This window comes from Wyeomyia smithii, chromosome 1 (assembly GCF_029784165.1).
Source record: "Wyeomyia smithii strain HCP4-BCI-WySm-NY-G18 chromosome 1, ASM2978416v1, whole genome shotgun sequence".
In the NCBI taxonomy this organism is placed as follows: Eukaryota; Metazoa; Arthropoda; class Insecta; order Diptera; family Culicidae; genus Wyeomyia; species Wyeomyia smithii.
In genome coordinates, this window is record NC_073694.1 from 149,289,356 (window position 1) to 149,316,141 (window position 26,786).

General features: G+C 42.5%; 1 protein-coding gene across 1 annotated transcript; it reads right to left on the reverse strand.

The window, feature by feature from the left end:
- Positions 1 to 17,819: 17,819 nt before the first annotated feature.
- On the reverse strand, positions 17,820 to 24,043 carry LOC129718420 (carbonic anhydrase 2-like). The gene is made up of 3 exons (XM_055669190.1): positions 23,903 to 24,043; positions 19,753 to 19,833; positions 17,820 to 19,172 (listed from the first exon to the last, which is right to left on the reverse strand). Exons 2-3 carry the CDS (start codon positions 19,829 to 19,831, stop codon positions 18,112 to 18,114), a joined length of 1,140 nt encoding a protein of 379 aa, XP_055525165.1. The 5' UTR covers positions 19,832 to 19,833; positions 23,903 to 24,043; the 3' UTR covers positions 17,820 to 18,111.
- Positions 24,044 to 26,786: the final 2,743 nt, after the last annotated feature.

Sequence of the window (26,786 nt, forward strand, 5' to 3'; positions counted from 1 at the left end):
GACCGCAAGGTTGAAGTAGAATACTTTTACAAGAAAGATAACCCGGCTTCATGCGTGTCAGTCATTTTTTCTAGTATATAAACGTTGACCGTTCAATGGCAGTATTGTAATTTCTTTTTGTTTGATATTTTGAATGAAGTTCATTGAATATTTATAAATTTTGTGCAAATGAGAAGTTGAGGTGTTGCCGAATTGTAATATGCACATTTAATACGACATCATTAAACGGGAACGGAACAAAGGCTACGGTTATGCAGAACGCGAATGACGGCGCGATGCGATTCGCCTTACCGTGGTGAAATGTACAGCTCTTTTTAAGGCGAAGTAGAGCTATACATTTCAACACATTTCGTCTTGCCGAATCGCATCGTGCCGTTATTTGCGTTCTGCATAACCGTAGCCAAACACTAAGCGACGCAAACACGTAATAATAGCCAGAGTATGCATGTATATGAAGATAATTAACTTTGGATCATAGCGCAAAACGAGAAAATATTAACTCTTCAAATATTCATTTGTGTTCTTCAAATTTCAGTTGTTCAATTTAATATCCGATGAACTGTCTGTTTATTATCTGATGAAGCTCTTATATAGGCCAAATGATGCATTCCCAACTTACTAGGTCCATAACTCTGCCGACCGAGCTTAAGAAAGCAATCGTATAACGACCAATCGGAGGTCGAATTTTGTGTTTTGACAAGGCTTAAGAATTTTCAATAGTACAATAGTCCGAATAATAAAATTGCAATTTCATGCATTTGGTAAGAATCTTAGAAGATTTTCTAATCGATTGCTGCAAAAACGAATGAAATCCATTGAAAACTAACCGATTTATTAGCATTTGAAATTGGACGTATTTCTCACTTTTTTCAGTTTTAGATTTTCATTTCACATCCCTATATAGCCGAACTTCCTGAGAGAAGTATTCTACTTCAAAAAAACATTCACATTTATTTCACACTTCAAAATCATTTTCAAATGTTTATTCTGAATCTTTTAAGGTCTTTTCTGTCTGGCTGCACACCAACTTATAACATTGCTGGTTTAAATATTTGTTTGTAAATTAACAGTTTGGCTTTTTCTATAGTGGCAATGCGTGTGTCGTCACAAAACAGAGATTCCTGAAATCCTGATGATAAATCAGGAAGATGAGAAGTAAAAATATTAGATGAGGTTGAACCCAAGATACTTCCTTAAGGTACTCTTGCTCTAATAAGCAATCTATCAGATTGACCATTTAAATAGGAAACCTGATGAGTGCGGTCTGTTAACTAACTTTGTATCATTTTCGTGACATGAAGAGGTCCCATTTAAATGAAGCACATCTTACCTAACCAGTCAGCTCCAGGCCGAAGTGTCCCTTGCTGTTCGATGAAGTCGTCTTCATTCAATTCGGTCAATGGCTGCAGCCAGCCATGTCGTCTGCGGAGGTCCTGTCTTCACTTGATCGAGCCACCTTGCTCACTGCGCCAAACCAAAAACCATTTTCACTGGGTTGTCGACCGACATCCTCACGACATGGCCAACCCACCGTAGTCTTCCGATTTTCACAGGTTGAACGATAAGTGGTTCTCCCAGCAGGTGATGGAACTCGTGGTTCACCCGTCTCCGCCATGATCCATCTTCCATCTGCACTCCACTACAGATGGTACGCAGCACCTTCCGTTCGAAAACCCAACCCGAAAACCCCGTTGGTCCTCCACGAGCATGGTCCAGGTTTCGTGGCCGTAGAGGATTACCAGCCTGATCAGTGTTTTGTAGATGGTCAACTTCATGCGAAGCGGATTTTATTCGAGCGATGCGGCCTCCGTAGTCCAGAGTAGGCACGATTTCCTGCCATAAGGCGTCGATGAATTTCTCTACTGGTGTCGTTGTCAGCAGTTACCAGTGAGCCCAGGTACACGAACTCGTCTACCATCTCGATTTCATCACCGCTAATATGAATTCGTGGTGGGAGGTTGATACTGTCGCATGAGGAAGTAGAGCCGTTAATCAACGGGTCGTAAGTTAGGGTCCTGGGTGGATTGGCCTCCGGGGCGTCGGTGATTGGCACAACAACAGTGGCGGAACTAGACCGACGGAAAATAAGCGAGAATAAAAAAAACTGTTTGAACTCGTCTTCAAACCAGATGTTTGGTCGCGGTGGGCGATTTTTACGCGTGTTTCGCACCGTCGAAAGTTTTGAGTGCATGCTACTGCAACAAGGTAATGGTCCGAATCTATTTAAACCGTGGTCGATTTGGTTCTCCACTTGTAAGTCAGGTGATCTGCAGGTGGTTTCAGATGTGATATTCAGATGTCTTTGCGGGGGAAGAAGGTACTTCTTGCTACCATACCGCGGGAGGCTGCAAAGTTCACACATCGTTGACCGTTATCAGCGGCGTGCAGGCTATTCGGTACGATTGCCGGTCTATTTGAGCGTTCATATCACGCATGACGATCTTAATGTCCAGTTGCGGCAAGTGTACACGCAAAACTTTTCCTTATTACTTTAGAAGCAATAGCGCAAAATTGCCTTTTGGGTAACAAACCTATTACTTAAAAGGCAATAAAATTCTTCCCCAGTCGAGTAACAACACATACTGTCATATATTTAGCACGTGTTACGGGAGAACGACTATCTAATAATGGTCGTTTCAACCACATGCAAATTTTTTTCTATCGCAAAGGGAGCATTTTCCATCTTAAGTAAAAAAAAAAACCACACACCGTCGCATATGTTGCACATGTTCTCTGCCAGGCTGAATGCCAACGCGAGCGATCGGGCGAGATTCTTGCCGTCGGTAAATAAACAGCCGTAAGTAAAACTGTTCATTAACCTTCGGCAGAAATCTCGCCCCATCGCTCGTGTTGGCGTTCAGCCTGGCAGAGGCCTTTCAAGTTTCTTCTATCTCCAATTCATCCGGTGTGCGTGTATTAGTTCGCTCGTTGTATGCATACGGAGTAGCGAAAAATATGACAAGAGCTGCCAAGCAGCATTTTCCCCGTCATAGAGTGAGCAAACGTTGATGATTTTAAAGACTTGAAAAGCGCCTTAAAATGACATCACGATCTGTAAACTGCGTTAGAGAAAAATAAAATCATTCGCTTTCTTGCAAGCTATCTACAGCACATAATCGTTGGTTCATGGAAACTTATTTGGACCTGTTTGAAAATACAAAACTTGTGCCCATCCAGAACAATATTCGCAACTTCGGCAACTCTGGTCAGACAGTATTACATATTTCCATTTCAAGTAAACACTGGGGGACGAAACGAAAGTTTTTCTAATTAGACAATTGAGGTTGACGGTATAGATTCTGATTATGAATGGATGAAAGGGACAAAAATAAACCAGATCTTTGCATCAATACAAATGTAGCGAGTGAAGTCTTGCTAACACATGCAGTGCGGTGCTTGGCTGGATGTTCTCCTGCAGAAACACATACAAGCGTGTGGCCGTCATAATTTTTGTTACTTTTTAGTTGTTACTAATTGTGTATAATGCGCAGTCATAAGACACAATTAGTAATAAAAAATTGCCCTAAAGTAATAAAATGTTCCCTGTTTGCGTTGGGTGTATGATAGACCTGCTCCAGCTGCGCATTGAACGCTTGTTTCTCGTCGTCAGGTCTTCCTTCGTGTGGGCAGTGCACGTTGATGATGCTGTAGTTGAAGAAACGGTCCTTAATTCTCAACCTACACATCCTCGCACTGATCGGCTGCCACTCTATCATGCGTTCGCGCGTCCTACCAGGCACTACCCAAGTAACACACGTTGCTATAGAACAGTTAAGATAACTCCTCCAACACAACCTTTGATTATAGATTTCAGTTGACATTACCTTTTCCATAACATTTCTATCACCAGAAAAGCGCAAAAATCGAAGGCTACTAGAACAAGTACTGGGGCTATATGAAATATTATATAACTTCATGAAAGCAAGCCAACTTGCTAGACTGAAGCTGCAAAATGCATCTCGAGTACCAATGCGGTAAAAAAAAACATGGAAAACAAGTAATTTTCAAGTTGTAATTATTAACTAATAAAAACATCGTTGACGCAAGCATAAAACTTTAAAATAGAAATATTGTAGAACAACGCTGCTTTATATTAGGAACTACAAAGGAAAAAAAATAGTGATTATGGCGTATCGAATATTCACCGAAAATAAACAACTATATTATACCAACTATTTGACGCTTTTAATACAAAGTTCTACGTGCGCGTCAAATTTCATGGTGAAACATTACATTTTACTTCTGAAAAAATCATGCGCCATTCATTGGATACGGTTTTCTGTTTGTAAATCAGTGGAAAATAGATTATTCATTGCAGAATGGTTGCTGATTCATTTAATTGCGTGTCTCAATTTCGCCCAACACCGCATGAGCTTAGTACGTAAATAACTATCAGGCATCTCTTTCTTACTTGCCTAGTAAATCGCAAGGTCGTTTCTTTTTTCCTGGGTTGATCTGCACTGACCTAGTGGAATGAAAAAAACTCGCGCATTCGTGGGTCAGAGTTTGCCACACCAAACATTTTGCATGCGCAAATGTGTTGCTATGACAACATTTACCCAGCGCATGCGCAAATGTATTGTTACGCGCAGTGCAGCTAGATTGAAAATTGTGTTCGTCAGCCGCACTTTTAATTAATTATAAATTGATGATAAAAACAATGTTCAACCTTTCAAAATGAATTGTTTCTGTCACTTGAGTATTAAAATTGTTTTCGTATAGTTTTAACGTTATCTAGACATAAAATATAACAAAACTAGAAAACGTTGTTAGATATACGGTAACAAAAATTGGCGTGACATTGGTTGCACTGCAAGCGTATTGTTTGCATTTTCATGGCGCATTTCGATCCAACTCAAATAGTTTGAATAAAATCGTTTAAATAATTTAAATAACAATATGATCAAGTAATTCGCTGCTGAATACTAAGACCAACCAAAAGAAAAGCACTTTACAGGTACGTAAATTATTATTGGGCGTGTAATTTTGAACTGGCGCGGCTGCGTCGGCTGGACATTTTTACACAGTTGTTATAATAGGGAAAACATCTGAAAGACATCTTGAAGACAAGTGCTATTTATGTCAGTTTTTGTTTGCTGAACTCATGTTATTGAAAAACATCTCCAAAACCAGAAAAACGAGGTTGTTTTCGAAGTGTAGTGGAATTACTGATGAAGAACAACTTCTCACAAATGTTTTATTTTAAGTTGTTTTCTGTACTGTTTTGATAACATCATGAACACAACTTAAAGACAAGCGAAGGCAGTTTATATTTATTAATCTATGAAATACACTCATGATATAAAATAATATCTCCAGAGCAAGAAAATTACAACACAAGTTTTCGAATGCGCTTATAGTACTCTTATATGACTACTGTCATTGAGAGTTATTTTCTAACATGTTTTGTGTGTTACTTGGGTATAAAGCCAGTCCTAAGTTCGTTGGTGGTGCCACAGCTCTGATAAAAGGTAGCCACTCGATGTCCGCTTTACCATAACTCCTATTCCAACCAGAAAAGTTCCTGCAGTGCTACGATTTCGAAGTAGCGTGGATAGAGTTCATCATATATGATTCTGTCGCAGTCGTGAAAGCCTTACGATCTGCATATCTTTGTACCGAGTTTCCAATCGTAGTCCTTATTTCGTCGCCTAGGTCTGTGCCTATTTTACCGATCCGTATTAACTTCTTCGATAATTGCAACGTTTGGTGTTTTGCGGGGTGGCTTGTTGGGCCTTTTCCCAACCCCCTGTCTAACCAGAGGACAATCGTGTCAGCTCTGTTTAGAGTCCCACGCTGACACCAGACGATCACGTCGAACCTTCTCACTTAGCTATTGTCGGATAACAACATTTCCCAGGCAATGCCAACTAGTTGTGTCCATGTTTCAACTGGTAGTCTATAGTACCATATGAATCGTGAAGGCGTAAGATAGGAGCCTGACGCTCCTTCCAAGTTGTCAACTCACAATTTGAAGCCCAAATCCCAAATCCTGTCCTCTAACCAACAGCTGTTCAGCATCAATTCTGTGTCCTACAGCCACACAGACCGGTTTATTTCACTGAGAAAAAAATTCAGATATTCCGGGTAAAGTGATTGGTTTAGTGACTTCAAACGGTTTGAAAATGCCGGCTGTTTTCATTGATGTTGGTGTTAAAACCAACACCAGAGTGTATATCGTCATTTTAATGAACCAGGTGCTTCCTGAGTGGACGTTAAAGTTCTTAGGATCAATTCGTTGTTCTACAACAGGACGGACTGCCATATCACAGTTCATATCGGACCCAATCATGATTTACGACTGATGGAAAATAAAAAGTTTTGGTCGAAAGATTTTCGGCTCCCTAAAGGTCCAGACCTTAACCTGTTAGATTATTCGATTTTAGCGTATCCCGAGCAGTGTTCTTAGATAGATATTCACGTTTCCAATACGCATATCATAAGAATGTCAAATTTTTAAAACATATCTCGTTGTTTTTTTTTTCATAAGATATTTGAATTAATTTTCATATATTTCATTGAAGACACGTTTTTAAGTGAAAGTAGTTTGCTATAGATTATTTATAACAAGTTCACCTATGTGTTTGACGTTCAATAATTCAAATGATTCAAAAATATCGGATTAGTTTCATGATTTTCAATTCAAATTTGCTATATTGGCTTGGAGGAACGATACTACTTCACTTTACTTCAATGGCGACAGATCGTTGAGATCCTATGCCGAGTCCAGAATACGCCTCCACAATACTTGGTCTTGGGCTGCTTTTCTCCAGTCTCCCCTTACACCCGCTGCCCTGGCATCCTCGTCGACAGCACACATCCAGCGCATGCGAGGTCTGCCTCGAAGCCGTTGGCCTCTATCCGGTTCTCTACTAAGTATTATCTTTGCCGATCGGTCATCCGCCATCCGTGCCATCCGTCCATCTTCACCGTAGCACCAACACCTGCGGCACTACCGCGTTCTCTGCCAACCACCATGTACTTTGTTTTGGTAGTGTTTATGGTGAGTCCAATTCTCGCAGCTTCCCTTTAGAGAGCCGTAAAGGCCTCCTCAACTGATCCACGGTTAACACCAATTATATCAATGTCGTCCACGAAGCCTAGAAGCATGTGGGACTACGTGATGATGATGCCACTCCTCTGCCCATCTGCCCTTCGTATTGCACCTTCTAAAGCTAGATTCAACAGGAAGTTCGAAAGCCCGTCACATTGCTTCGGACCATCTAACGTTACAACTGCGTCCGAAAATACGCCCGCTGTCCTGACGCATGCTGTGTAACCGTTAAGCGTCGCACGTAACAGTTTATCTAGTTTTGTTGGAAAATCATGTTCTAGCATAATTTGCCACAGCTCGTTGCGTTTCACTGCATCGTTCGTCGTATTAAAGTCAATAAACAGATGATGTGTTTGCAAGTTGTGCTCTCGAAACTCGTCGAAGATCTGTCTCAAGTTAAACATCTGGTCCGTTGTAGATCGTCCCACTCGGAAACCGCATAGGTATTCTCCAACGAAGGCTTCATGCAACGGCCTCAGTCGTTGGAACAGGATACTGGAGAGAATTTTATGAGCGGAATTGAGGAGGGTTATGCCTCAATAGTTACTACAGTCGAGTCTATGTCCCTTCTTGTAGATAGAGCATATGGGTCCTTCCAACCAGTCCGCAGGTAGTTGTTCCTCAGAACCCTTAGTACAATCCGGTGAATTGCACTACACAGCCGCTCGCTCCCGACTTTGAAAAGTTCAGCCGGTAAACCGTCCTTACCAGCGGCTTTGTGGTTCTTCAGCTCTTTGCAAGCGTTCTGCACCTCGTCCGACGTTGGTGTGTCCACAGCTTGTCCGTCCTCCCCAATTTCTATCCTGTTCCTCTCGACGACTCTCCTGCCTTCCTCACCGTTCAACAACACTTAGAAATGTTACTTCCAACGCCTGGCCACCAGCGATTTATCGGTGATCAGGTTCCCATCCCTGTCATTAAACATGACAGGTACTGGCACAGTCCGGTTCCTGATTCCGTTGATCGTTCTATAAAATCTCCTCGTGTCGTGCCTGGTAAAGCAATTCTCCCCCGCAAGGACACAATCGTAGTGCTCACTATTTTACGGCGGTGCACAGTGGTCTAAACTCGAAAAATCGTGATCGTTTTAGATTTGATTGTGAAATATTGATTTTATGTACCCAGTGTCTTTAGCAAGTTTATTCCATATAACAAGGCGTTTCTTTTGGCGTTTTCGGTTTTTTGATCAATCCCCCTAGTAGTTAGATAAAAATATTAGTTTTTCTAATTTTCAAAGCAATTCAGCAATCAAGTATTGCTTTCTTCAGCAAAGTTGTAGGAAAATCTATAAGAAAAAGAATTGCTGAACACTGTAATCTTCTATCTGTACGTCTGATATGAAATAGAGTTTTATGAGGATCAGTCCTCAAAATTAGTTTTTTGTCCGTAACTTTTTCTGTAATCGTTAAAACAGTTCAAGATGTTCTAAGATGTTCATTTTGCTAAACCTCGCATTTTTGTAGAATATATTGGTTTGATATTTTCATTTGTTCTAAAAATATTTCTAGTTTTTTGCTGAAAATAGCCATATTTTGAGTCCATATTTCTCCGAAGGTTGCAGATAGTAGCAAACCAGACTGTATGTATTTGAAAGTTTGTCTGAACTGCATTACTTATAAGAGTTCAACTGTTTCCAGTTGTATCCAACCGAGTACTGAATGAATCTTCTCTTTCGTCACCTATAGACACTCAGCATTGAACCAACCACTACGCGTAGTTCCCGTTTCCATACCTATCACATCTTGCGCTGTTTCGCTGACCGCGTCATGGATCCGTCTATCAACTTTCTGAGTATATTCTGCAAAGCAACTCCTTCCGCTGATAACCTCTGTATGTCCAGACGTATCTTCCTAGCCGATCTCGATTTTAATACATTGGACAGCCGGGCGCGAATCTTGCCTACCACGAGATAGTGATCCGAGTCAATGTTTGGCCCTCGAGAAGACCGCACATCTATGACATCTCAAAAGTGCCGGCCGTCGATCAGCATGTTGTCGATCTGGGAGCAGGCCTCCCTATTGGGGTGTCTCCAGGTGTGCCTCCGGATATTCAGACGTGAAAAATGGGTACTACAGATGGCCATTCCCCTGGCCACGGCGAAGTTCACTAACCTCAAGCCGTTGTCGTTGGTGGTAAAATGAAGACTTTCCCTACCAATAACGAGATAAAAGAACTCCACTCGTCCGACTTGTGCGTTCATATAAAAAAAATAACAAACACTATACAATGCTAGCATGTTTCAACATTCAGAGTACATGTTGATTAAAATAACATTTTACTTTTAATTCTAGCGCAAAACGAGAAAAATTTTCAATAATTTGTTGGACAACAAACAATAAGGACAATTGTTGTTCAATGCTACCCCGACACTATGTTGGCATTTTTCCGATGCTGCCCGTCACTGTACAAAGGCAGCTTTTCACTAGAGAAAGTGCCGCTGCACCAGCTGGCCTTGCCACTATCACTGTTGATGCTATACGTTGCTACAGTTGCTACCACTGCTAAGTAAGAATTGTTGTAGTCGCTGCCTAGAACTAATATGAGCAGTCTCGGCTGAAACAGGCTTTTATATATACCAAATAGTACATTCCGCATTACTAGTCTATAAATCTGTCGACCGTGCTTGGGAAACCAATCATATAACGGCCAATCTTGTTTTGCGTTTTGACAAGGCTTGACAATTTCCAATAGTACAATAGTTCGAATAATAAAATTACAATTTTCTGCATTTGGGAGGGTTCTTAGAAGATTTTCAAATCGATTGCTGCAAGAACGAAGGAAATCAATCAAAAAATAACCGATTTATTAGCATTCGAAATTGGACATGTTTTTACTTCTTCCGGTTTTAGATTTTCGTTTTATATCCCCATGTAGCCGAACTTCCTGAGAGACGTAGTTCTACGTTAAAATGGAGGACACATCGAGTACCGTCAGTCGTGGCAAAGAATTGATTGTGCCAATGGGGGTGAAATTGTGACATCCAACTTGTGACTTGTCAGCCATCTCTTCCGGGTCAGAAGACTAGTCTTTCTTGGTTCAGTATTCGAGGAAACCTAATCAAGAAAGTGTGGTCTTGTGATCACCATCATATGGCTAACAAACAATGGGTTTGTATGACACAATCTCACCTTCACTGGCACAATCTCATCCCGGCTTACGGTACATTTGTTTAGAAGAACCTAGTAAAAGTAACTGAACTGAACTTTGATATTATTCAAATTTATTCACTTATTACTTACAGACTACAGACTACTTGACTTACAGACAATCAAAGAATTATGTAATAAACCTGTCTTTTATTTAAAAGCTGATAAGGGGAATAAAATTGTTATTTTGAACAAAAATGATTACGATCAACAAATGTTGGAGAAAATTAATAATGGCCCATACAGGCAACAGAGAGTCAACCCCCTTACCGACATGGTGAAAAACTTTGAAAAAACTATCAAAGAATGCCAACCTATTTTTGGTGACGCTTTGAAAAATCTTCGTGTTTCGAACCCTTCTCTTCCTAGAGTAAAGGGTCTCCCTAAAGTACATAAACCTGGTAATGAAATGAGGGAAATCGTTTCTGCGGTGGGGGCACCAACAGAAAAATTGGCAAAATGGTTAGTCAAGGAATTTCAATCAATGCCGAAAAAATTTCCTAGTCGATCTGTTAAGAGTACAGGAGTTTTTGTTGAAAATTTAAAATCATCGGGGGGCATCAACTCTGGCGAGATAATGGTTTCTTTTGATGTCACAGCACTTTTTCCGAGTGTTCCAGTGAAAGAAGCTATAAATCTTTTGGAAGATTGGCTTCTTTCCCAACAATGTGACAACCCTTGGAAAACTAAAGTACGCAGTTACTTGAAGTTAACTCGACTTTGCATGGAAGACAATTATTTTTCATTTCGTGGGAAATTTTACAAACAAACAAAAGGAGCACCGATGGGGAATCCTCTTTCACCTTTCTTATGTGAGCTTTTTATGGCACATTTGGAAAATAAACTAAATGAAAAAGACTGCTTACCAGATCGTTGGTGGAGGTATGTTGATGATATTTTTTGTATTTTACAACAGGGGGACTTGGAAAGTTTTTTTGGGAATTTTGAATGGTCTTCATAAAAATATCCAGTTCACTTTGGAAATTGAACAAAACAACAGGCTTCCATTTTTAGATGTAGTCGTTGTTAAAAACTCCAACCACTTTGAATTCAAAATCTTTAGGAAACCCACACATACCAAGCGGGTAATACCTAACACTTCTAACCACTCCTCCCAGCATAAAATGGCTTCTTTCCACCATATGATCCACCGTATGGAATCTTTGCCTCTCAGTAATGAAGGTAAGAAAAACGAAATGGAATATATTTTTGATATTGGTGAGCAGAATGGATATAACAGAAGAACCATACAAGCCATTTATGACAAAAAGAAACGAATCCAACATGGGAAATCTCACACAACACTCACTCCGCTAACAGAAGATCGGAAAAGAGTAGTGGTTGAATATGACGTCAGTTTCACTCGTCAACTTCGTAAAAAATTTAGAAAATTTGGTATCGATATTATCTACAGTAGTAGAAATAATCAAATGAAAACAAAGTTGGGGTCTACTAAAGACACTATTGACAAATTACATAGGGCGGGTGTTTATAAAGTTGCATGTCCACATTGTGATAAAGTTTACATTGGCCAAACAAAAAGAAATTTAGACATCCGGTTTAAGGAACTTCAGAACTTGTGAAGGCTAAGAAAGACTCAGAAAAAGGAATAACTCACCATTTCAGATCCAAAATAGCCGAACATATATTTCATGAAGATCACGCTATGACTACCGACAACATTAGTCTAGTTCGATCAGTAACATCCCCTTGGAAATTAGATGTCGCAGAAAGTTTAGAAATTTTCAAACAAAACCCAGCTACCCTCCTTAACAGAGATCAGGGTAATCATTTCTCTTGGCTTTTTAAATTTCTACCGAAAACTCCCCGACAAGGCATGGATCACCAGGCCGCACGTTTCTCTACCTAACTCAAGTTGTTTACGTTTTCTGAGTTAAAATTTGCCCCAGTCGTTTACCTAATTAGGTATAAAATTCTTGGGGTTTCGCTATTTTCTCCACAGTCCAAATAAGCACTGACGAAGGCACTATTTTTTTTTTTTTTTTTTTTAAAGGTGGCGGGGAAATCTGCAAACAGACACCTGAGAAGAGAACTCAGGGTATGGGGATGAGACTAGGGGAGAGATGCTGGGGTAGTTGCACTCGCCCAGACACCTACTGATCCCTGTCCCGACCCACTAAAACCCCTCCAGTCTCCAGCCCTGGTCTTACCGGAACGACGGTTAAGTATTACGTCGGGGAGTGGCTTTTGTGCGTGATGCACCCTCTTTACTCTTATAACCTCCTAGCTAACTACCTGGAGACTGGTAATTAGCTACCACTGGCGTGTTGGTGGTTGACCCGCCACACACGTTGCAGCTCCAGAACAATCTGAGAGGCGGCCGCACAGACCGCGTTCCAGATGTCCGGGTCGTCGCACATCCTCCGGACTAGATTGTCTGGAGTAGTGCCAGGCCCACTCACAGCCATCATGTTGCTCCTCGCTCTTGCGAAACGGGGGCATACGAAGAAGACATGCTCAGCAGTCTCCTCCTCATCCACGCACTCGGGACACATGGGGGACACCGCGTGTCCGAACCTGTGCAGATATTGCCTGAAACAACCATGGCCTGACAGGATTTGTGTCAGGTGGAAGTTCACTTCACCATGTCGTCTCCCGACCCAGCCGGATATCTCCGGTATGAGTCGGTGCGTCCATCTGCCCTTTGTGGAGTTGGATCATTCCCGCTGCCAGCGGAGCATCGAGAATGACCTTCTGGTACCTCGTATGCCCCTTGTGTCACGTTGGTCGAAACACTCTCTGTCCTCCTTGATGGCGATTCTGATAGGCATCATGCCGGACAAGACACAGATTGCATCGTATGACACCGTACGATACGCACTCGCAACTCTCAGGCACATGAGCCTGTAGGTACTTTCCAGTTTACCACGGTAACTGTTAGTACCTAGCGCTCTGGACCACACTGGCCCACCATACCTAAGTATGGACGAAACCACGCTGGCAAGAAGTCTTCGCTTGCTGCCATAAACCGCTGAGCTATTGGACATCATACGAGATAGTGCTGCAATAGCCGATGAGGCCCTCTTACAGGCATAGTCGACTTGACTCCCGAACGTGAGCTTGTCGTCCACCATAACCCCAAGAGCTTCAGGGATCGCTTCGAGGTGATGGTGCAGTCTCCGACTCTGACCACCGCCTGTTGCTCCGATTTACGGTTGTTCACAACCGTGACCTCCGTCTTATGATGCGCGAGCTCCAGTTTCCTGGAGCGCATCCAGTCCTCGACCTTGCGTATACAGTGCGCGGCCGTCAACTCGACCTCCTCGATAGACTCGCCGTAAACCTCCAGCGTTATGTCGTCTGCAAAGCCGACGATCACAACCCCTACAGGGAACTTGAGTTTCAACACTCCGTCATACATGACATTCCACAACACCGGGCCCAGGATAGAACCTTGCGGAACTCCTGCGGTAATTGGGACGCACTTCTGACCCTCCTCCGTGTCGTAAACAAGTACTCGATTCTGGAAATAATTTTCCAGAATCTTGTACAGCGACACCGGTACATGGATGCTCCTGAGCGCGAGCGCTATGGAGTCCCAACTGGCACTATTGAACGCATTCTTCACGTCGAGCGTGACGATTGCGCAGTAGCGTATTCCCCTTCTCTTGCGCTGGATTGCTACCTCCGCCGTCTTGATGACGGAAGAGATTGCGTCCAGCGTGGACCTGCCCTTCCGGAAGCCGAACTGGTTACTTGCCAGACCGTGTACACCCTCCGTGTACCTCACCAGTCTGTTGAGGATGATCCTCTCAAGCACCCGCGGTGTCCAGCAGGCAGATAGGCCTATATGCCGATGGGTCCCCTGGCGGTTTCCCAGCCTTCGGCAATAAGACCAGTCTCTGCCGCTTTCACCTGTCCGGAAAGAGACAGTCATCCAGGCACCTCTGCATGACTGCCCTGAACAGCCCGGGGGCCGTTTTTATCGCCAGCCTGATCGCCAGGTTAGGGATACCATCCGGTCCCGGTGCCTTGCTCACCTTTAGGGATTTGGCGATCACGATGAGTTCCTCATTCGTAACCCTTGCCTCCTCCCCTGCCTCGACACGGCTGTCGTCGCTCGCGGATTGGATGCTCGGCAGGTTGGCCGACCATCTCTGGTCTATGTCTGAGATACTGGAACGTCGGACGTGAGACTCGACTGCCGGAGGCCAAGGACTTGGCTCGTGGCGTGGAAAGAGTCCCTGGATGATACGCTCCAGCATCGCTGGTGATCGCTCTGCAGGCGCCAGCGCGCCTTTAGTCTTGGCCATTACGATCCTGTAGGCGTCACCCCACGGATTTGTATTGGCACTCGCACATAGCCTATCGAAGCAGGCCCTCTTGCTGGCCTTTATCGCACTCTTTAGCATCGATCTTGCCGAACTGAATGCTGCGCGGCGCTCTGTCCTCTCTTCTTCGTTTCGCGCACGCTGCATCCTCCGTCTTGCACGGAGGCACGCACTGCGAAGGTCGGCTATCGCGTCCGTCCACCAGTAAACCGGTGGCTTTCCATTCCTAGGTTGGCGAGTCCTAGGCATGGTGGCGTCGCACGCCCGCGATAGCATAGCAACTAGTTGGTCAGCAGTCGGGCGGAGCCAACTGCCCCCCTCGCGCTCCCTTATCATTGCCTCTTCGAATACCTCGGCATCAAAGTGCGATGTCTTCCACCCGCGAACGGTCGGAGTGTTGGCTTTACCCGTCGCTTGCCGCCTCTCGTTGTTGTCTACACTATAACAGACCGCCTGGTGGTCGCTATTAGTGTAGCCATCGTCTACCCTCCAGTTCTTGATCAGTCCTGGGCTGGAGAACGTCACGTCGATGATCGACTCCGCACCATTTCTGCTAAATGTACTTTTGTTCCCAACGTTGGCCAGATCTAGGTTGAGCTTTGCAAAAGCCCCCAGCAGGATCTGGCCCCTCTGGTTCGTGAAGCGACTTCCCCACTCAACAGCCCAAGCGTTGAAGTCGCCCGCCACCACCAACGGCGTTAGGCCCGTTAGCTCCATGGATAGGAGGTCGACCATCTGGGTGAACCTTTCGGTAGACCAACGTGGCGGAGCATAGCAACTGCAGTAGAACACTCCGTTCACCTTAGCAACTACGTACCCTTCTTCTGAGGTTGAGACAACCTCCTGAACCGGGAACTTGCTCGTCGTACATATGGCCGCCAAACTGGACTTATCCGCAACCCAATTACCGTTTCCGGGAGGGATGCGGTAGGGATCCGATATGACGGCGATGTCCGACAACGACTCAGTGGCTGCTTGGTGTAGCAGCTGCTGAGCCGCGAAGCAATGGTTCAGGTTCAGTTGCGTCACCCTTACGCCCGTGGTTTCGCAGCCGGCTTACCGGCTGGGCACCTGGGGCCTCCCATAAAGTGTTTGGCATCCCGTTTCCCGGAACATACCATGCACTTGGGAGACTCCACACAGTCCTTTGCTTTATGGCCTGCACCTCCACATCGCCTGCACAGCTGGCTCCTATCGGGTCCCTTGCAGGTCCAGGACTTATGTCCGCCCTCAAAGCACCGGAAGCAAATGTCTGGTTGCTGTAATATGCCCAGAGGACATACAGACCAGCCGACCTTCAACTTGCCCTCTTTCAGGGCCAGGTTAGCGTCCGCCGACGGTAGTCGGAAGGTAGCTATCTGGGTCCCCGCCGGACCTTTGCGGAGGCGGATTGACTCTTTAGCCACCTCCACCCCGCACTTCGCTTTTAGGGCTTGTGCAATGTCGCACCCCTCAGTGATTTCGTCCAGGTTTTTAGGCTGGAGAGTCACTTCTGAGGTGAGTGCCCGCACTTGCACCTCCTTCCCTAGGACCTTTTCAGCTACCGTTTTGTAGGTAGCCCCCTTGTTCTTGGCGTCCTTCCGGAGCTCAAGTATCATCTCGCCAGTGCGAGATCGGCGGATACTCCGCACATCCGCCCCTAGATCCTTGAGCTGGGTTTCCCCCTCATCTTCTTCAAGACTTCCGAGTACTTCGACCCATCCGTCTTGAGTATGAGGGCATCACCCCTACTCCGCGCCTTTTTTACCTTTCTTGGTCCTCTGGCCGCTCCGCCATCATGTCGCGTCGCACCTTCCCGACGCTTCCTACCCTCTACGGTAGTCCAAGGGTTGCCCGTAGCCTCCACCTGTACCTTTTCCGCGGTGGACCTTGAACCGGTTGGCGTGTGTTCCCGTGGGAGTAGCACGACCAATCGTTTCTTGGTGTTCCCGGGGGCCGTTTCCCCCGGGGACTGCCTCGTTCGCTTAGCGACCTGCCCCGTGGAGCAGACCGACGCGAACGAGGGGGCGTCTGTCTGCCCCTCTTTAGATGCAGTCGCCCTCCCGGTCCTGGCCGCTTTCTCGGCCGCCTTCACCCGAGCTACGAGTTCTTCGTGCTCCTTTCTGGCTTCATCAATGGTGCTCCGAAGCAGGAGGAGGCTCTGCTTCAGGTCGCCAGCGATGTTTCGCCTGTTCGCCAAGAACTCGATTATGGCATCGAGTTGTTCAGACAGCGCCGCCACTCTTGGCCGCGTGTCCATACACCTTTCGACGGCCTTGACTAGCAAGGGACCGTCTACCGAGATGTCTGGTGTGGACACTGACGGATTCGCCGTTTTTCCACCTCCAGACTTCGCCGCATCCGTCTCCGCCTTCTTCTGCGGAGACCGCTGGATGCCACCTCGTGCGAAGGGATTTGGTAACCCCTCCGCACCCGTCTCTTTTGTTTTTGAGTTCAACATTTTTGTTTATTGGGTCCCCCTACCAGCCGCTATCCTTATCCATAATGGAGTAGTCGCCTAAATGGTCCCAAGGTAGTCTATGCCGGAGCAGTGAGGCCATGGCTAGGGGCGGCTGCCATAGCGCCTTATAGGCAACTATGACACCCCCGACCGGCGCAAGTCAGGAAAAGACATCTGATCCTACTCCTGCCGGGTTCCCACCCGGCAATGGACTCGGAACGTACTGGAAGGCCTGCCAGGTTTTACGGGACGGAGACCCCTGCACCGGTTCTAATCTCGCCGTTTCAAGCCGTTATCACACGACATTACTAAGGGAGCTCGGCGCAGGTGCCAGCCCAAAATCATGGTACGAAAACGAAATCCGACTCTTATCCTATAGTGATGCGACCAGTTGCCGTAATTGGTAACATTACTGGCATCAGTCCCAATGGGCGGTATAGTGCATTTGGGTGGTGGGAGCGGCACTACTCGCTCCGTCGGAGCTGCTTCCGGCCAGTGTGGCTTTTGCGAGAATTCAGCGGCCCAGTGCCTGAATCTCGCCACGACCTAGGCTGGCTCCCGCTGATGGTCCGGGACTGCTTGCTAGCAGTGAGCACTTCCGTGGCCTTCAGTAATCGCCAATTACCGACCCGTGGTGGCATTCAGCTCTGCCAACGACGAAGGCACTGTGTCAGTGCCGAAATACGTATTTGCAAGTGAAAAGTGAAAAGTGATAGAATTAAATAGTGAAAGTGAATAAAAAGTGAAAAGTGTAGTTGATATTATTGTTTTAAGTACCTAGTTAAAAACAGGATTTGAAGAAGTTGTAATATTTTCGCATTTTTTCCTGGCGCACCCTGTAAGTATCATCATTTCTTTTTCATCCCAATTATAAAACACACCGCGGCTTCATGATAGTAAAGTATTTATTCATATACTGAAACAGTGTACACAAGTCTTTCGGATTATCACTTAACAATACTTTTTTTTTTTTGAACTCTTATGTAAAACTTATAGTCAGCTGTAATGCTCATTATCGTTTGGATTATTTTTGGTATACTTTTACTTGCATTGGAATGCAACAGCACGAATCCCGTAACAAGTAGTGTACCGAATCAGGACTTCTGTTATTCTGAGATCTATGTTGGGGTAGTATTAAAATAAAACTGGCATAGATGTTTTCTGCGTCTGATACACTAGCTAATATCGAAACACCCTTCGATTGAACAGCTTCTGCACCGGTCGAAAATTGTTAACCATCATACCGCTTCGTGACTTCAGCCGTCGGAATTCCTTGATCTCCTTGGGTGTGATGAGCAACGGTTTCGTCGACACAATCCATGTGACGGTCTCTAGACAAGGCGGAGTCGTAAGGCTACCCTCGTACGAAAAGTAGGGCCACTCGACGTCGCCAATCAGATCGTATAACGGAAACGTATCGATGAACGGAATGTTGAATTCCGTGTCCGGATTGATGATTTCTTTCAAGAAACGGGTCCAAGTATTAAGTGGTTCATTGTAGTCGTCGTAAATTTCGTAAAACAACCCGACTACTGCTAGACCGTCCACTTCGTTTCGAGCATCCTCGAAGGAGTCATACAAAGCATTGTAAAACAATAAATGAAGCTCCATTGGAAACCGTAAGGAATCCAAGACGTGTTCGGATCCAACCGTACTGTTTGATCCCCAATGGAAATGGAACTGTTCAAAGTTATACTTAGTTTTTAAGGGCCCTCCTCGCAGATATGGACGTTCACTAGAGTTCCAAATGTAAGTAAACTTCGCCGAATGACCATCATTCTGCAACCGGATACCTTGTGGAAGATTGGTCTGACCGATCAACTGCAGGGGACGCTTATTCCGCACAATCAGAGCACTATCCGTGTTCAGCATGATAGGACTCTGATAACGGCCACCGCACTGTGGAGCGCTTCTTTGCCAATTAGAGGGACCATTCTTATCTTTCTCCTGATAGGAAAACGCTTCTCCTTCCGCTGTAGCAAGTGGCCTAGGACGTGCAAGAATCACTGAGTTACTGCGCCCTATGTTGGTGGGTCTCTCTTCCCGCGAATAGTCGAAGTGAAAGTCCGGATTGGAGCTCACTTCAAGGCGATGTGCCTGTGAAGGAAAGACGATACCCCGTGCTGTGGTGCTACGGTAAGAGGCCCGACTGATCGGAAAGTCGGCATCACGGAAGGAAACTGAACGCCTCTGCAAAGGCCGTGGATGTTCCTCTTCCCGATTTCGGTTGATGTTCAATCCTATAGAAGGTATGAAACTTATTAAAAACTGTACACAGCAACGGTGAAATACCTGTGTTGATTTACAATGATTTTCATAAAACCATAAAAAACCCATAAAAAAATGTTAACAATGTCAAACGTGGAATTATTTTGAATGATGATTAATTTTGGATTTTTACCAGATTCTAAAGACTGCGATGATCTTTGAAACGCCTTCACCATGGCTTCCACATTAGTTTTTCGTGCAAATGGCTTGTTTTCGTTTTTAGAATATTTATAACTTTTTAAAAATAAGATGATTTAATGTTAACTCTTAGAATATTTAAATTCAAATGAAATAATGTTAAATTTAAAAAAAATTGTTTTTTTTTAATAATTTGCTGATGGCCTTGCTGACATCTAGTAACTTTTGCTGATTTTTTTGTTATAAATAACCGCATGGAAAATTGTGACCCAACATTGAAACATGAAACACATCAAATTAATTACCCTTATATTTTTTATGAATCATTTTAATATTTCCCAAAAACTAGTATCGACAAAACATTCTTTTTGTTCCTGTCACTGAAATTAATAAAAAGTGGAGAGCGGTACTCACTTTGACATGACATCCATGGCAGGAAAATCAAATAATTGAGCAGAATCCACTGATACTGTTGCCGGTTGGTTAACTTCATCTCTGAAAGTTCAAACATAATAGCGAATATTTCGCCGACGTTATTCAATGTTCACACAACAACGAAAAGCAACAATTTTTCTCTGATCTAACTAAAGCACTAACTAATTACTTTCAGCAGCGTCTTGTGTCTTGGTTCATAAGCTACTGGACTTCTGCTAGCGGCCTGAAGCATGGGAGCCTTCTTGAGTCTTGTCCGTCTGTCGATTGGCCTAATGCAATGACCGACTAATTCGTTATTGTGAAATCTAGATCACGTGCGCGTACTTCCTACCGAATGTAGGTACTGAGTTTGATAGAACCGGTATAAGGCGCACAAGTATTTGAGTGAGCATCGTCACGTTTGTTAACGGCTCAAAAGGTATGCTTACAACAAGTGTAGGCATGAAAAGGTGGAGTGTGTAGTCTAGGTACAATTTGTACGGTTCATTGAGTAAAGACGCCCGCACCAGTGGAGATGGTTAGTTAACTATGCGCCGGTTCTATTGTGGGTGCCGGTCAGCATTGAATGGGCAAAGTCAAGTTCATGATTGATGTTTCAGTGATTGCAGCATAGACTCGTGGTTTTGAGCTGAATCATAAAAGTTCAATTTTATATCAATTATTATTATGTATGACATCTCTAATATTATTATTGTCGATTGCGACTGCGAACTTCTCAACTCTTGTCATCTCGATTAGTGAGCAAAACATAACTTTCCATGTGCTTCGCGTCGATCAATGGCGGGCGTGATCGTAGTCTAACAACACCTTTGAACTTGCTGCAGCGGTACACCAATTATCAAACAGAGCCATATAGTGCAGGGTCGAAGTACCGCCACGCTATAACTGGAAAAACAAGAAATAAACTACTTTGTAGAGATGGTCGGGTATGGGAAATTTGTTACCCGTACCCGACTCATCGAGGATTTTCAAACCCGTACCCGACCCGAACCCGAAAAATTTGATCATTTTTATCACGCAGCAAAATATCTATTCATAACTGTGTACGGAGAATTTGGGTTCCGTTAGTTACCTCATATTGAAATTAATCAGGGATTTCAATTATTTATTTTGTATGCATACGTATGATTCATAAAAACTGTTGAAAATTTCTATTCTGTTAATTTACCCTACTAGAACAACACGGAGAATGGTGATAAATGCATGCCTGGTAGAGTTTAAATTAAGCGACGAGTTTTATGTGCACATCGTAGCAATTAGGAGACTCAACCGTGATGAAGTATAAAGTTCGAAACTGTTACCAAACGACTTTTTTTATATCCGAGTAATAATTACGTAGGAGATCTGCCGAGAAGAGTTTATTTGCAAACATTGCTTACAAGTTTAAACAACAAAAATGCTTTTAAAAAAATCGGCAAACTTTCAAAACTCGTAGCTTACTAAAGGACAGAAATATTATGTTTCAGAAAATATTGTTAATTTCATTGCTTGTGTGGATGTTATTTTTTTATTTTAAATTGTATATTTATTTCGTCAAGCAAACGTAGACTACATAAATATTTCATTAAAGTTATTATTTATAGTGTTTACAATGTTCTTGTTACAGTACGATATTTCTAGTGTATTTCAGACAGTTTTTAATTTGTTTTTTTTTCTTATATGGTTATGCCAATGGTTTCACAACGTATCTGAAAAAAGTTTTCTCGTTCTAAGATGCCGTGAAGGTGTATTAAAGCTGAGTTGTGATAGTAATGCAGATGAATTTATACGATTTGAAATAATGTCATTGACGAAGAATAGCATTGCAAATTTGCGGCGTTGTTTAAGTGTTTGCAGATTAATGAGCATGCAACGTGATTCATACGATGGCAGAGGAAATACAGTCCAATTCAAGTTGCGAAGCGCGTAAAGAAGGAATTGTTTTTGGACTGATCCATTTCTCCCTCCCAGACCAAGACTATGCTAAAACACCTAGGCTAGAAAAGTTATTAATTAAATTCTCATAATGCACGAAAATCGAACTACCCGTACCCGACCCGTACCCGACCAGTTGAGAATTTTTCAAACCCGTACCCGACCCGAACCCTTGGTTTTTAAATTACCCGTACCCGACCCGAACCCGAAAAATATTTTTTGGCGTTACCCGAAACCCGACCCGAACCCGTCGGGTACGGGTCGGGTACGGGTATCGGGTAAAAATACCCGTACCCGACCATCTCTACTACTTTGCCACGACTGTTTGCAAGTTCAAACCCAAGCAGCTGCTTCTTCAAGTGTGCTAAAAGCGTTTGATCGAGGTGTGACGAATGGAATTGTTTTATCAACACACTCTCCCGTAGGCACTATTTTGCGTGCGTACTGATTTACCGGTATGCTCTGATGTTATTTAGGTGGACATGCAAAAAATGGGAAACAAAAAGACAGCTAACGGTCGCTATACTGAGCCACGCAAAATTATGAGCAAATAGTCTAGCGCAGTGATAATCGATTATGCAAATTGAAATGCAAATGCAAGTCCAGTCAACATTTTATTCGAAAACGATTAACGATTCTGAACACCATTTGATTACCATATCATTAGTTAGTATCATTCAGTTTAGTTCTAATGCAGTCTCAGTTTTCTTAATGACCCACTGTACAACAAAATTCTCTCAATGAACTGGTTTTGACGGTCTGACGTGTTTTTATTTTAAGTTAAAAACTGTGTTCAAGTTAAAATTTGTGTTCGAATTGAAAATTATGTCAAAGCATAACTTTTCGCCCATGTGATTGTTTTGATAAATTTATGAACAATTCTCACTTTTAATGTAGTAAGAATAGTGAGCTTTGATTGACTGTTCGTACCTGTATGTACTTTCCTAAACACTTATTAGTGATGGAAAAGCTTGTTTTACCGATACCCAATGAGTCAGTATGAAAATAAAAAAAAAAAACAGCGAGTGCACTCTAGAGCTTACATTGTCTCGTACCGTATGTGTCATAATAATTCACTTTTTTCTCCAAACAACGCCAAATCATTTGCCTTATCGAATTCAACACATTTTAAACACCTCAGATATATTTTCAACTTTGACGATCATTTCCTATATTATCGTAGAAAACGAAATTGGTTTGTTATCGTGTCAATCCAAGTCATGTTTTTTAATGCGCCCCTTGGTGATCTTTCAGAATTCCCATTCAAATGCTCAAATTGAAGTATTCTCATCATTTCTTTCGAAGGTTTTTTCTATCCTACTGACACTAACAATCTCTTGCGAGCCCGGGTTCGAACATATTACGACTAGTTCCTTAGATCAGTATTGTAGCGCGATATCAACTGGAATCCAGACAACGCCATATTGAATTTTGATAGTGTACACACTAAATTGTTCTCGCTAAAATACCTAAAAGCTATTCAACCCCGAAGTTTAACTGTGAAACCGTTCTGCCGTAAACCAGCAAGGCTTGTAATTTCGTTTGCCGAAGTTCTTGAAAATCTCTGTTGTTACTTGTAAAATATTTCCCTGAACTTATTGGCTCAGCAATTAAATTTAACTGTATATACTCTGTGAACGACAGTTCAGGCTTTTGTACTATGTCCAGTTATATTTTTATACTTAGAAAAGTCAACGCAAATAATGATTCTAGGGTTGTTAATTTTGTTTGTCTCATATGCAAATCTTTAAATTAATGCAAAGTTTATTTCTAAAATAAAGAAAAACAACCTTTTTTTGAAGCCACTGATAAGGAGACCTACTCAAATGAAAACTACTTCTAAAACCAATTTTGTTTGCAGCCGTCTTGATTTTTGTAACCATGCGGTAACTTTTTCAACTTTTTGCATTTAATTACTTTAGTCTGTACAACGGTCATATACCGGTCCTTCAGGGCCATATCTTAAGCTGAAGTACTGGGGGCGTTCCCCGGTCGATCAACCGGAGGAGATAATCACTATGCAACAATAACCAAAGCTTCAATGAAAAAACTACACTTAGAAAAACTGATAAGTGGCAAATACACAGAATTATTTTTAAATTAAAATTGTTTAAAATTTATGTCCGAATGTTGTCTTCTGTGAAATTATGTTTCATCTGCTGTAATGAATTCAATTACCAGAATAAGAGAATAACCATATCGCGGCGCCACTTACCTTCTAGTACAATTTGGCCTATGCTCACTTTACTACTATGTTAAATAGTAGCTGATGCAAGATTTTTCACACGCGCCACGCGCCCGACCGGAATAATAACAAACGCTGCGAGGATGTCCGACTGTCGTCTGTCTATTAATGGGCAGCAAAGAGCACACCGGCAGTTTAAATAGTACACTCCGAACGCTGGAATTGAATCAACGTCACGTCTCTTGAAGAACCATTTCAGTCACCGCGCGTAGAATCCTATCGTCTACGCGAAAGCCGGGAAGTACCTCTTCCTTCACTTCCTCTGTGGCTGTTTTGTGTAGCAACAGCGCAAACAGAGGCCAAGCCGCGCCGATTACGGTGACGAAAAAGGGATTCCAGCTTTCTAGGAGCTTGAACTCGCTGTAATAAATATCAAACATTGATGAGAGCATATTGTGGTTGTAGAAGTGCACTACACTGCAAGCCGTTTGCTGTGTGTCATGTTCCTTGTAGTGCGCGGAATTGGTGTAGTAAAAAGGGATTTTTCGATGGCTGGATGGTTTTGCGCGCTTTGAAAAATGGGAATTTGCTTTGATTATGGGGCGGTACCGGGAATCGGTAATATCATGAGTAAACCAGGCGGTGAATTAATTGGTCTATATTGTGCATAATTAGCGTTGTGTACAAAGCTGTATTTTATATTTCTCTATTTGTTCAGCTAACCTAGCTAACGAGCTTGAGTGAAAAATGGTGTAACGGTATGATAGTTATGCACTTTTTAGAGTGTTAATAAATAAACAAGCAGCTAGAATGAAAATAATTTTAATAAAATATGAAAAAATATAATACTGAAAAACCTTTATAGAAAATTAGCAAATAATTCATATATTGGGGTTTATAAATCATTTCTGAGATATAAAATCTTGAAAAAATAGAAAAATGGTCAGAAAATGAGTTACGACTCCTGATTATTCGATATGTTTATGAATTAAAAAGAGCTACATGTTGGTGAGCTGAAGGCCCAAACTGAACTGATTTTTATGTGGTTCGAAAATGATCGACAACAAAGGTCGTTAACGCGCATTCTGTTAACACTGCAGTTTCGGTGCCATTGCATCGATAAGCAAAGTGAACAGAATGCTATGCGTCGATATAATTGAATTTTATTTATTTGTGTTCTTACCTAATGTATAATGCGTAGATTGAAAAAATACATACAGGGGGTAGACAAAATGATTGATACAGGCAAAATCTTGTCAATTTTTAAATAGCCAGAACTTCACGAAAAATGAATCAATTCTGATGGAACCGGTTTCATTTTACTGGAAAACTATTCTAGTTTTCAAAACTTATTAGGGAATTTGACGGGACCAACGGACACCGGGAATAATCCGGATTTTAGGAGTGTGTGTCCAAATGTGGATTCTTGCAACGCTTATAACTTTATCTGATATCTTGTTTCTTTTAGGTTTATATGTCTACAACAAACTAGAATTCATTCCGAGTTCATTGGTATCCAAAGGTTGAAAATCTGTCGAAGAACCATCAACGAACTTCTTCGTGTACTATGTATCCAACAGCAGAAAAACTGCAAAAAATAGGGTATCAAACGTCTTCGTCAGTGGTTTTCTTCGGCAGGTTTTTGCATAAGATTGCGGCAGAAAAGCTGCCGAAGAAAACCACTGACGTAGACGTTCGATACCCTACTTAAATTATTCATATCTCGATGGTTTTTCGACGGATTTTCAACCTTTGGGTGCCAATGAACTCAGAGAGAAACTCTAGTTTATTATATACATATAAACCTAAAAGAAACAATATTTCAGAAAAAGTTTTAAGCGTTGCAAAATGAACATTTCGACACACACTCCTCAAATCCGGAATATTTCCGGTGTCCGTAGGTTCCGTCGAATTCCCTAATAATTTTTGGAAACTAGAATAGTTTGACAATAAAATGAAACTGGTTTCATCAATATTGGTTCATTTTTCGTGAAGTTCTGACTATTTAAAGATAGACAAAATTTTGCCTGTATCAATCATTTTGTCTATCCCCTGTATATCACGCTGCTAATAAAAAAAATCAATATTATTAATATTAACATTGATTAAATTATTATAAATAATCAAGGTCAAAAAATACCAATGCTCTAATAATCACGAAACATGGAATGTTTTCTCTGAAGCTGCAGATGACACTGCAATGCAAAGGTCCACCAACAACTACAGAGCTCATCCGGAGAATATGGTTCATGAAAATCTCTGGTGCGAAGTCAACTTCTAGATCCATAATTGGTTCGGTTGATCGTTCCAACTCCACCTAAGCAGAACTTGGTGTGTTATTGTTTGTCTGCGCTATCGTTTTTGATGATAGCTGTGTTCAAAACCGATGCTGTCTATACAGCACTTTAATTAAACTTAAAAGCTAACTTTGGTATGTTACTGTAAACGAAGGGCAGTTAAACCAAAAATGTAATGTTGAGAAGGAAAATTTTCGAAACAAAATATGACTTGCAACAAAAAATATTAATATTAATGCAATTTGTTTAGAAATGGGAGGTCTAACAGTAGTGTGATTCTTCCGGTGGCCCTCTATGGCCATGAAGCATTAAGGGACTGAGCTTAGTCACAGAACAGACAAGCCTCTTCGAACAAAATGCTTTAGCAGATCGGTGCTCATGCTCTCGCATTCATTTTTCGCTGTTTAATCCTATACTGATTTCACAGTGCACACGACATTTTTTGACATCATATATAAAGTGTTATAATTCCCGTTAAAACAATGATCGAACAGTTCGCTCCCAATAATTTGAAAATGTAAAATAAAATATTTTTTTCTGCTTCAATCACTAGAAATAATTGTGCCGAGTTATAAAATGAGAAAATACAGTCTTTGAAAAGGGTATAATCGAAGGGG

Bases quoted from the DNA above. Each gene is read 5' to 3' on its own strand.
- LOC129718420 (XM_055669190.1), bottom strand. From the start codon at position 19,831: ATGAAGTTAACCAACCGGCAACAGTATCAGTGGATTCTGCTCAATTAT. The intron at 19,173-19,752 runs GTGAGTACCGCT...TACCTTCTATAG, and splicing joins GCCATGGATGTCATGTCAAA to GATTGAACATCAACCGAAAT.